The sequence below is a fragment of the Rhinolophus sinicus genome, linkage group LG05, assembly GCF_036562045.2.
Source record: "Rhinolophus sinicus isolate RSC01 linkage group LG05, ASM3656204v1, whole genome shotgun sequence".
Classification (NCBI taxonomy): domain Eukaryota; kingdom Metazoa; phylum Chordata; class Mammalia; order Chiroptera; family Rhinolophidae; genus Rhinolophus; species Rhinolophus sinicus.
Window position 1 is genome coordinate 57,121,453 of NC_133755.1, and position 11,668 is coordinate 57,133,120.

Below are 11,668 nucleotides of genomic sequence, written 5' to 3' on the forward strand. Positions count from 1 at the left end.
AGGACAGAGGACCTGCTGTGGTCGATTCTCACAAGTGACCTCAAAGGACAGGGCAACACATAATTCAAAGAACCAGTGCCCTATTCAAACTGTTTGCCAGGCAACCATGGCATTGTAAGTACAGATATTAAAATATATTGAAAAACTTTATGGCAATATGACAGATAAATTTTTGTTATTGGTTTTCACAAATATAAAAGTTAAGTATGTGTTTTAATTATCTGTTTTATACATTTTTGCATTTATTCATTTCTATTCTATTTTACAGATATCATTTCATAATAGATTGGAAACTTTTTAACTTCAAAAGAATAATAATAATAAAAAAGTAACCCAGTTTCTTCATCTAAGAAGTTTAAGAAGTTCTGTTCTAAACATTGTAAGAGGCGAGGCCTAAGGCTGGTTGTGTCATACCGCCAGGCCTTGGGGAATGGGTGGGCAGTAGAATGTTGGGAGAGCAATGTCTTCATATGTAACCTAAACCCTACGTGAGCAAAGTCGACAAATCTCATCACAAATATACCAGTAGGATGTATATTTATTCATTTTCACATGGGCTGAGACAAGACCCACAGAATCTCTTCCCCCATCCATTTCCTCCTTCTCAGTGTTTGTCTAGGAAACTAAAGCACACAAGACAGGTAATTGCAGATTACAATTTTTATTATTGCTCTTTGAAAGCTCAGGTTATGGAATGCAGAAAGGAGCCTGAAATGAGGGTGAGGGGGAAGGAAAGGTCAGAATGATGTGGTCAAGTTTGGTATGTAGGGAAAATATTCCCTTCCTGGGTGGGTCTTCTCACTTGGTCCCATGTCTGTGATGAACTGTACACGAAACTCAGGCTGTTGACTCCTACCTGACTTACTCCTTACTTGAACTTGCAGATATAGGGCAAATTCTTATAACAGTGATAGTCTTTCCATGACAGATATCCTGGAGAGACAGAAGGGATAAAGTGAATGGGGCTGGTGGAGATTGTATCCCGGATTTTGGCTTAGGATTCAAAGCCCCTCCCTCCTCTCCACCAGGGTCCTACTCCAAGAAGGAGACTCAAATAGAGGAGAGGTGACATGGAATGGGAGAAGACAAACCAACATTGCATTTCCTACCTGAGGAGGATTTCCTGAAGGTCAGGCCCTGAAAGTGGGGACAAGGGGCTAGCCAAAGGTAATTCCCCTCTTACTTACCTGAGCTTCGTGACAGGCTCCCACAGTAGCCAGGGTTTGAGATGGTGGTAGGATCGGTCTCCCAGGCAAAATAATCCAAAATGTCATTGCTACTCCATCCCCAACCCTCTGCATTGGACACAGTGCCCTATAGAGTAGAGGATGGAGCCAGGTGAGGTTGAATCGCCATTAAAGTTGTCCTTGTATAATCCTCTCAGCTAGATATCTGATCCCTTCCACAGCATCATGAAATTTGTTCTGTTCATACACATGCTGCCACAGAACTCTCTTCTGAGAAACTCTCCCTAACTCTTTGTTCCTATTGGCAAACGCTAAAGCCAATAATCACTAAGACCAATGGTACTACTCAAAGTAATGTTACTAGCTGAAAAAAAAATTGGTGGTGCATTTGTAATTACCCTCTCAACCTTAAAGATAATGTCAGTTATATAGGGGAAAAGGGCATCTTATCTTCATTTTGAATTCCTCAACACAGTGTGTGTAGACTCAGTGAAGTTCAGAGAACTGAATTATAAGACATATGTGAATTCTGTAAAAACTTGACAAGAGGCAGATTAACTTCAACTGGAGATAAGGATCCTCCACAAAACATATCTCTTCAGCTCACCCCAAGGCCCTCCCGTTTCCCCAAACTTCCCCCCAGATCTTTGAGTTCTGGGACATTCTAGGGTATTTCCTGGGCAGGCACAGGAAACAGGAAGTAGACCTGGGTAACAATAGCAGCTAGAGAAGTAACAGAGAGGAGATGTTATCACACCTGTGAGGGGTCATGGAGCCCGATCCAGACGTTTGATTGGATGTTCAAATTGTTCTTGACAAGAGTGGCCACGAAGTATGCCTCAGCCCCACTGAGTATAGACACAAGGTTTCCTGAGTGTAGCTTCTGGCAGGCCACCTGTGTGGGGAAGGGAGAGACTGAGGAGGAACTTGAGATGTCACTGAGGGAGGACAGGGCTTACGCAGGTGAGAAAAGATGTGTGTGCAAATGATGAGGGGCTCATTCTCATGCTCAAAATTGTCTGGAGAATGGAGACCACCTTCTCTCCCTCTGGTCTCAAATGTACTTTCCCCCCTCACTCCCAGCTGCAGATGCAACTACTCACATTTGCTTCTGTCCAGGATTTTGGTGTTGTAAACACTGCATAGCAGCGGGAAAGAAAGGCATAGGAGCCTGAGGGACACTTTATGCGTGGAGAGGTATGTTCCTTCTCAAAGTCTTCACCTGGATTGGAAGGAAACAAAGGAGAGAATGGAGTAAAATACAGAGTGGGCGCTGGGGTTGGGAGGTGACCTTAGGGAAATACCTATGAGGTAAGGGCTTGTGAAAGTGACTCCAATCTCCTCACTACCACCTACTATTGCCAGCACTTTCAGGATTACTTGATCTTGAATCAGCCTCATTAAATGAAGGACCATCTCTTTTCTTTCTACCCTTGCCTTTTATTCAAAAGTCTGACACTTCCCCCACTCTGAGCTGACTGCTCCCACACTGGATTCTCCACATTCTCCTTCCCATTATCTCATTGTTGACCCTTCATGCTTTCTCTCTTCACTCTGCCAACATAAATTAGAATCCACTGACAAAATATAAATTACCTCATTCCATTGTTAATGGCCCACTGTGGTGACTCCCACCACTAGTTACCCCAAAGGAAGCAGTGATGATGGAGGAATTGCAGGCAGTTTCCTTGTGTGAGGATATACCCACCATTGCCACATGCATCACACAGGTGGCTTCCTCCTCCTCTTGGCCCTGAGCATTTACAGGGAACCCAGTGTTAAAGACAGTGAAATCTCACCTTGCACCTGAGATAGAAGCATCAGGCAGGAGAGCAGCATCCAGCACACGCTGGGGAGGGTCATGGATGACAGCATCGTGTCTGTGACTTAAAAAAGAAATCTGAGATCATTTAAGAAGTGTGGTCAGAGAGAGTGCATGCAAAGACCGCTCTCTTCTTCCTCTTGCCTTTTACTTTTTTCCCCTAGGAATGAATTGATCTTGGTGACATAAATCCCATTCTCTAGTTCTGCAAAGAACCCCTCCTGAGACCTCTCTGGACCACCTTTGCTGAGTCTCAGAGACACTGTGTTCTCAGAGAACAGAAATATTCATATACCTTCTCCAAAAATGTATGAGGTAAATGCCTTCCCTCATGTCTCAGCTTTCAGAGCTCCAACTTACCTGTGTTCCACGGATCTGCAATGGTTTGTGAGGTCAGAAAAGACTTGCCTCTTATAAGAGGATTTGAAGGTGGGGCTCTGATATAAATAACAAACATGTGGAGCTAGGACAAATGCCATGGCAAGGGTTTGGGACTAGTTCAAGGAGATTCCTGCCATGGGGAGGAGTCTCTTCCCAGCAAAGGCTGGGAATTACCACAGCTGTTGTTTCTTTCCTCTTAAGAGATGAGCATTTGCCCCAAAAATGGGTGAAGTTTGCTCCTTTCCCTGTCTCTTCCTTGTTAGGGGCCTGTGGTACAAAGTAGTATTACATTTTTAAGGGGGACTCTACTGGAGTAGTTCTTCTGGCTGATATCTCAAGAACTCACTTCTTTAAGCATACATGTGTATTTCTTGCTATGGTGTAGTAAAAGTTTTTTCAAATCTAGTGGATTACAAGTGGGAGTGGGTATGGGAATCACAAGTATCACAATAGGTGAAGGCATAGAAGGAACTAGAGCTAAGAGTAGCAGGGATGGTTCAGAGTTGCCTCTTAAACATGGTAGCTAATTTTAAAGAAAAATCATCATTTGTTCAGAATCATCTGACAAGTCAATAAATAAGCCAAAATCTAAGGAAAATCAGATCAATAAACTTGCCTTGCCAGTTGTTTGAGAGATGGAGCTCCCTGATGGATAATGATAATGTACAAGAATAAAAGGCAGTGAAGGAGTTTAAAATAATTAGTAAGAGTTAAAGAGGGGTCAGAGCAGGAACTGGATGAAATTGGAGACATGATCCTGCATTACATGTAAATTAGACCTCTACTATATCAAGGTGCTCACTACACCAGACTGCTAACAACGTCCTTGCAAGAATGCCATTTGGCTGTGGTGAAAATCACTTTTATTACATTCTTACTGGGAGGGTCAGCCTCATGTGGGAATACTGAGAAAATTCTGTAGTCAGATTTACTTCTGAGTTAGCAATTTGGGCAACTATGAGGTACATACTGTGTGGTTCACGTTCTGTTTGGTCAGTCTGGGAAAAATTCAAGCTGGGGTTTTCTACAGACTCTGACTCTCATACTACTACTATAGGCCAGCTTGTGTGCAGGAGTCTACTGTAGTCATTTGTAATGGGATCGTGCAATTAAGTAATTGATTCACGTTCTCAGAATCCGAAAGTCAGTAGAACCAACAAATAATCCAATAAGCAATATAGCCAACAGACTATTTTGTTAAAAAGGAAAAACAATGAATTACTTCACAAAATACATACAAAAATATATAGTGGCACCTCGGGTTCTAAGAAACTTCTAAGACAGTTGGGTGGGGTGGAGGACCAGCTGAGTCAGCTGGGTGGAGCAACAGAGCTCTTCAGGCCAATCAGATTCAGATTTGACCTATGGGGGGCAGGCTCAATGCAGGCAAAATGGCGCCCACTTGCGAGCTACACAGAAGGAGGATCCCTCACCGAAAAAATGTCTACAGTCCTCCAGTCCTCCCCTCAGAAGCCACGAACCTCAGTGTGCTCCTCTGTATGTCTCTAAGGCCTCCTGAATCACTATCCCTCTGCCAGAGCCCAAGGTAAGTGCCAGCAAGTGAGTGTGTCTGTGCGCCGGCCGTTTAAGAAGACATCTGGGTTTCCTGCAGTTTTCCGTGCAATGGCTGGAATCTTCACTGTTTTTCGCAACCAGGTCTTGTGAGGGCTCCTCTTCCCTGGCACCAGTACTCTGAGCTGGGGAGCTTGGTGTAGGGGCCTGGGGTCCCTCACTCCTCCGGGGGGAACCTCCAAGGCCAAGATAGCCCTCCTGATTCTCAACTGTCACACAGAGATTTGGAGTACATTCCGCATCTCCGTCCCTCCTACCAGTCTGGAGGTGGCTTCTTCTGTGTATTTTTAGTTATAGGACTTCTGCTTGACTAGACTTCAGATGGTTCTCCAGGTTGGTTGTTATATTATTTAGTTGTAATTTTAATGCACACATGGAAGGACACGGGCACAGTGTTTATCTGCTCCACCATCTTGCTAGGAACTTAGAGTATATTTTTGAATTTTTGAAAAACTCAGTGTCATGGAAGAAGGAAATAATATTAGATTCAAATAATCCAAAGGGATATAGCGACCTCATCTAATGGCTAAATTTTAATGGGGTCTTTATTAATAAAGTAAGTCATTTGAGGGGCAATTGGGAAATATGAATATGGACTGATATTTTATAATGCCACACTTTAAAATTTTCTTTCTCTTCATAGTAGTATTATAATTAAATAAAGAATTTCCTTACTTCTAATATTTATGGTGAAGTAATTAGAGGTAAAGTGTCATGATGTCTGCAACTTGCTTTCAAATTATTCAAGAAAAAAGTGTGTGGTGTGCATGTGTGTGTTTGTGTGTGTGTGTGTTTGTAGAGAAAGAGATGGACCAAGGATGGAGAAACAAAGCAAATATTATAAAATGATAACAATTACTGACTCTAAGTGGAAAGTATGAGTGTTACTCCTACTATTCTTTCGACTCTTTTGTATGTTTAACATTTCCAAACAGAAAGTTACAGTTTAACTTACATGTTCCCTAGCAGTAATAACACATATTTTCACGTCATTTCTATAATCTAGAAATAGCATAATAGAGCAATATTTACATACAATCATATATACATGTACATATTAAAATAATTTTTAAGAATTCAAATAAAGTATTACAGAATTATAAATAAGTAATAAAATATGTGAAATGTTTCAGGGTTAGGCTACCTGAGTTTTGGCTATATAAACAAATAAAAACAAGGAAAAATAATTGGGTGATCAATATTCTGTGTCCAACCAGAAAAAAATAAATAAATCATGTCTTCAGAGTTAAAACTTTAATCATCAGACTCCACTTTTCAAAGCAGAGCTTAAACACCTTTGAGCATGGAAAACCTCTGAGTTCTTCGTTTATCTGTTAGAAGCAGAATGAAATGTGATTTTTCCATAATCTCATCCTTTTCAAGCTATACGTGGTTTACTATCCTCCCAAATCCTCCCCATTACCAGGTAGAAGACAGTAATCTCAGATCCTCCTATGAGAAGTTATTAAAACTCGATTTTGTTTTTAATTGAATAATGTGTTAAAGTTATAGTAAAATTTAAGGTTATAATATCCCTAACCACAATGTAAGAGATTTGTTTCACATGACACCTTACTAAACTCATTACAATTTAGTTTAGTTTTACTTGTTCTTTCTAACAATCCTTATTAATCAGACACACAGAAGTTCGTTCAAATACTACATTTAGAAAGCTGGATTTAGATTATTTACGCTCCACTTCTTGGTGGTGAAAAACGAATCCTTACTCTTGGAGTAACCAAGGCTAAACTTTAAGAAGTTTTCTTTGCCAAAAGATAAGATGTCCAACCTGTACTTTTTACTCCATATTATCTTCCAAGTCCAACAACATTAAGATTTGCAGATCAGCCTCAGTATGGTTTATCTTGGAATTAATACAAGAAAGATGGCTCAGCAGAGCCCAGGTCAAAAACAGCCTTGAAACATATTTTATTGAAGATTTATCACTACAGTACACCCCTTTGGGATATATTAACCGAGCATCCAGGATGCTACTTTAGTCCTTTTATATTATCCTAAAGTCTATCAGAAGAAATGGGAAAGGGATAATAAAATGAGTCCCCATGTACTGTGTGAAACAAGGCAGACTGGCCAAACCTCAAACTCCCTGAGACCAATAAAGGAAATTATCATGTCCAGGTCCAGAACTAAGGTTAGATGTTTAAGTCAATGTCAAGGAACAAAGCCCAAGTCCACAACTATGTTACATGATTAAGATCAGCATCAACTTTCTGGACAAATCCAGGTCCAAGTTTTAGGTCTTTGTCCAGTTCCATTGTCCAAGTCCAGATGATACATTTAGGTTAAGGTTCAAGATCAAGGTCTGAGATTCTGGTCTTGGTCTGAAGTTCAAGTTTGAAGTTATGGTTCCAGGTACAGGTAACAGGTCTAAGGTCCAATTCCAAGGTCCATATTCAGTATAGGTTCATGCTCCATGTGCACAATTGATATCCAATGTACATATCCTATGTCAGTTCCATGTTCATGATTGGTTTCCTGGTCCAAGGTTCAGGTTTAGGTTCATGTTAAATATGAATCTCAATTTCCAGGTCATTCCAGGTGCTGATATTTTTCTCCCTCTTCGGCCCCATGACATCTCTCCTTTATAACATCTGTCAGTTGCCCTCAATTTTATCCCCCCTTTACTTCTTTCCACCCAAATATAGCATATGCTGATTCCCCAGGATATTTTCCCCTTTGCTTCAATTAATTTTCTTATTCCCCTCTTCTGACACTTACTAATTCTTCCCTATTTCTGCACAATCTCCCCCTTCTCTTGTCTTATGTCACATGCTGATTTCTCCAATATTTTCATAAGCTTTATAAGAGCATGAAGGTTCAGAAGTAAGCATTCCTCTCAATTTCAATTTCCCAGTATGGATACTTTTTGTCTCTCTAGGCCAACTGCTTAGGACATGATTGAGAAGAGTTTATGAGTGTTACAAATACTGAGTCTTTACTTCCTGTTATTTTAACCCAAAGGTGATATCTTGGCTGGTTGTAAAATTCTGTGGGAATAGACTTTCCCCTTCAGCCTTTTATACAAATTGTCTATTTTCTTCTGAAAGCTAATATTTTAGGAGAAGAGAAAAACTTAATTTTTCCCTCTTTTTTAGAACATAATGATTTTTCTACCTGGGCTCAGATGATATTTTGTTTATTTTATTTTTCCTAAATTATTTACTTTTGTTGTTCTTCTCCACTGAATATTGACCATTCCTCAAGCCTGTACCAAAGTTATAATTTCACTACTTTTTCATGTCAGGTCTATTCCTTAGTACTTCCTTAGTTTCAGATCTATTATAAATTTTGTTTTTTGTTTTCCTTATATATCATGGTAAAAAGATGATAAATGTGGAATACAGACTACAAAGAGCAGAAGACTTGTAATTTGTACAATTGAAGGAGAAAAACAGAAAAAGAACAGGAAAAATTAGTCAAGGAAATGATAAAAATAAAACTTTAAAGGGCTGTCTAAATCTAAAAACTTCTGGGTCCCTACAGAGAAAGAGGGGGAGAGAGAGAGAGAGAGAGAGAGAGAGAGAGAGAGAGAGAGAGAGAGAGAGAGAGATCACTTACTATCAAGATGACTTAAAACTAGATAAATGAACTTCAAGAATAAGAAAGAGATATCACCATCATAACATTTCCCTATGGTATTCATCTATCTTGAATCTTCAGTACTCTCTTTTCATTGATAGCTTCTTGTTCTTCTGAGAATACAAAGAAACTTGCAAGTTTTCTTTTCTCTTGAATTCTCATATGTACTTTTGAGCAGCTTCTTTTATCCATACCCTTTGTTGTTTGACAACATATTTACAGAGATCCAAGGCTAGATCATCTTTTTATTCATCTTTGAATAAAATGTTCATCTATATTGTATTTTGCTCTAGAAAAAAATGTGTTGGAGGATTACACTCAACTCCTGTCTTTGTTTCCTTAGATACTTTTTATTTTTCACTCAGTGTCTGAGTTGGAAGGCTAAGTGTTAGTGGTTTGTAATCTATGTTAGATCTTATTTTGCTTGAGCATGGGAGGTGGGTGGCAGCGGTATCTGGAATGAGCTGGCAAAATGAGCAGTTGGCAGCTAGTAATTTTAATTCTAAAGTTAGAATTAGCTCTATCTTCAATTTGCCAAATTTGAAATACCATTTGTACGTGGTCCCTTGGTTAAAATGTGAGGCTACCTCAGATCTCATCCTTTCCGTTTTTTTGTGGTGAGCAAGTTATGAAATCCCCTTGGCTCCCAAACTTTCTGTTGCATGGTTACTAACTTATCTCAGTTGGCTTTCATCTGAATCTCAGCTCGTTGTTAGCCAATATTCCCTCTGCCCTGCTTCGTCTGATATCTCTTTATGAGTGAAGAAACTGAATGGCTTAAGAAATTTGGTTTTGTTCTGTTGTTTGTATAAAGAGAACTATAGGAGTTTATGTGGGGATTGACCTGGTATATCTCTAGCTTATTTCATTCATAGTTGAATATTGTTAAAGCTGGGTGATGGACACATGTGGATTATTGCATTATTTCCTCTGCTTTTATCATACTTGACATTTTCAATGTAAAAAGTAAAATGAGACAACACAAATGGAAAACTACCTAAATATCTGTCCCTATCCTCATAGTTTCAAAAAAGGGCCTTTTCCTGTCCTTCATCTTATGAGGTCTAACAATTAAGTTTGAGAACTTGCCACTGTGTGCTTACATTAGCAGCACTGTACAAACAGCTTAGTAAGGTTTCATAACCTTGGTATATCAGGGACTCACAGCTGTGTTCATGTTGATGTGTGGTGGTGTCTTGCTGAGTGGTGTTCATTATTGTTGTTGCGTACTTTTGTGCGCCATTGCGAAAATGTCTGAGTTGAATTAGAGCAATGAACAAACATTAAATTTCTTGTTAAACTTGGCAAGAGTGGAAGTGAAATCAAGGACATGTTAGTTCAATTTCATGGGGATAATGCCATGAATAAAATGGCAGTGTACAATGGATTAAACGTTTTTCTGAGGGGAGGGAATGTGTCACTGATGAAGAAAAGTCATGGCAGCAGTAATGAGCAGAACTGATGAAAACATTGCAAAAATTTGTTGAATTGTTCATCGAAATCATTGGCTGACTGTGAAAAGCATAGCAGACCAAGTAAACATTATTAGAGAAAGAGTTAGGAAAACCTTAACTGAAAATCTTGGCATGACAGAGGTGTGTACAAAAATGGTCTCAAAGGAGCTCAGCGATGAACAAAACCAAAGGAGAGTTGAAGTTTGCCAAGACCTTTTGGAGAAGCAAGACGATGTTTAGGGCCATGTTATTACTGCTGATGAAACATGGTGTACCAATACGGTCCTGAAACAAAGCAACAAAGTGCACAATGGAAGTCAGCCAATTCTCCACAACTAAAAAAGTTGTGTCAGTCAAAATCAAGAGTCAAAATGATGTTGCTAACCATTTTTGAAAACAGGATTATTCATTACGAATGTGTACCAACTGGACCAACAGTTAACCAAGTTGACTATTTGGAAGTGCTGAAAAGGCTGTGTCAAAAAGTTAGATGTCCTGAACTTTTTGCCAACAATTCATGGCTCTTACATCATGACAATACACCAGCTCAGATAGCACTGTCTGTGAGGGAGTTTTTAGCCAGTAAACAAATAACTGTATTGGAACACCCTTCCTACCCACCTGATCTGGTCCCCAATGACGTCTTTACCCAAAGATAAAGGAAACATTAAAAGGAAGACATTTTGATGACATTCAGGACATCAAGAGTAATCTGATGACATCTCTGATGGCCATTCCAGAAAAAGAGTTCCAAAATTTATTTTAATGGTGGACTAGGCACTGGCATCGGACTGTAGCTTCTCAAGGGGAATACTTTGAAGGTGACCGTAGTGATATTCAGTGCTAAGGTACTGTTTGTGAACTTAATTTTCAGACCTTGTATATTCAGACCTGTACACTGATATCTATGTGTAAAGTGTTCTTTATACATGTCTTTCTTTGACCCAAATTTCCTGAACCTGGACTTGAATATGGACTTGTGACAGGTTGATTAAAGATGGATTTTACTATACTATTTTAGACTTTTGTTCATTAAGATGGGTTGCTTTGGGAAAGGGGAGTTAAATGAATAAGAATTTTTATTTTTTTTTATTTTTTATTACCAAGAAACTGTGTTGGGAAGGGCATATATTAATTTAACATTGCTCTAAAAAACACAAAACACAAAACTATACTGATATAAATAATCATAAAAATATCACTACCAAATATAACACTGTTGCAGGAAGGAACACTCGATAACGTTTGAAAATTGATTCTCTTCACAGGGCCCTAACTCCTTCTCTGTTGAAGTTACAATTCTTTTTTGAGGCCACAGCACCTAGTCCTAGGAACAAAGTGATCTCAGTTCAAGGGACTATTAGCCATTCTTCCAATTATAAGTGAAGTTTCAAAATATGTTTTCCTCAATCCCATTGTGCCATTATTATGAAAAGCAATTAATAATATAGTGTATTATTTAATTAATAATGATTTTTCCATAAAAGACTGCATAGTAATTAGAAGATCCTTTCTGATTTCAGAAATGTGAGTATGACAAAATGCATGTACTAGAATTTCAGAAATATGCAAGTCTTCTGTTTTCTTGGACCATAGCAACCTGAAGTTTCTTCAAACCTCAGGTGCCAACAGTCAAACCCAGTTGCAGCTCA

The 11,668-nt window shown here is 39.1% G+C and overlaps 1 protein-coding gene across 2 annotated transcripts; it reads right to left on the bottom strand.

The window, feature by feature from the left end:
- Positions 1–645: 645 nt before the first annotated feature.
- On the bottom strand, positions 646–3,426 carry LOC109438901 (lithostathine). Of its 2 annotated transcripts, none has more exons than XM_019719065.2 (6): positions 3,370–3,426; positions 2,987–3,073; positions 2,291–2,409; positions 1,945–2,082; positions 1,188–1,314; positions 646–933 (listed from the first exon to the last, which is right to left on the bottom strand). In XM_019719065.2, exons 2-6 carry the CDS (start codon positions 3,060–3,062, stop codon positions 869–871), a joined length of 525 nt encoding a protein of 174 aa, XP_019574624.1. In that variant the 5' UTR covers positions 3,063–3,073; positions 3,370–3,426; the 3' UTR covers positions 646–868. The 2 variants fall into 2 exon arrangements, with proteins under 2 accessions (XP_019574624.1, XP_074188349.1); XM_074332248.1 differs by having other exon boundaries at positions 2,987–3,087; positions 3,370–3,390.
- Between the last annotated feature and the right edge of the window lie 8,242 nt (positions 3,427–11,668).

Coding starts and splice junctions, on each gene's coding strand:
- LOC109438901 (XM_019719065.2), bottom strand. CDS start 3,062: ATGCTGTCATCCATGACCCTCCCCAGCGTGTGCTGGATGCTGCTCTCC. Junction 2,410..2,986: donor GCTTCTATCTCAGGTGCAAG/GTGAGATTTCAC, acceptor CTTCCAATCCAG/GTGAAGACTTTGAGAAGGAA. Junction 934..1,187: donor GAGCCTGTCACGAAGCTCAG/GTAAGTAAGAGG, acceptor CTGTCTCTCCAG/GATATCTGTCATGGAAAGAC.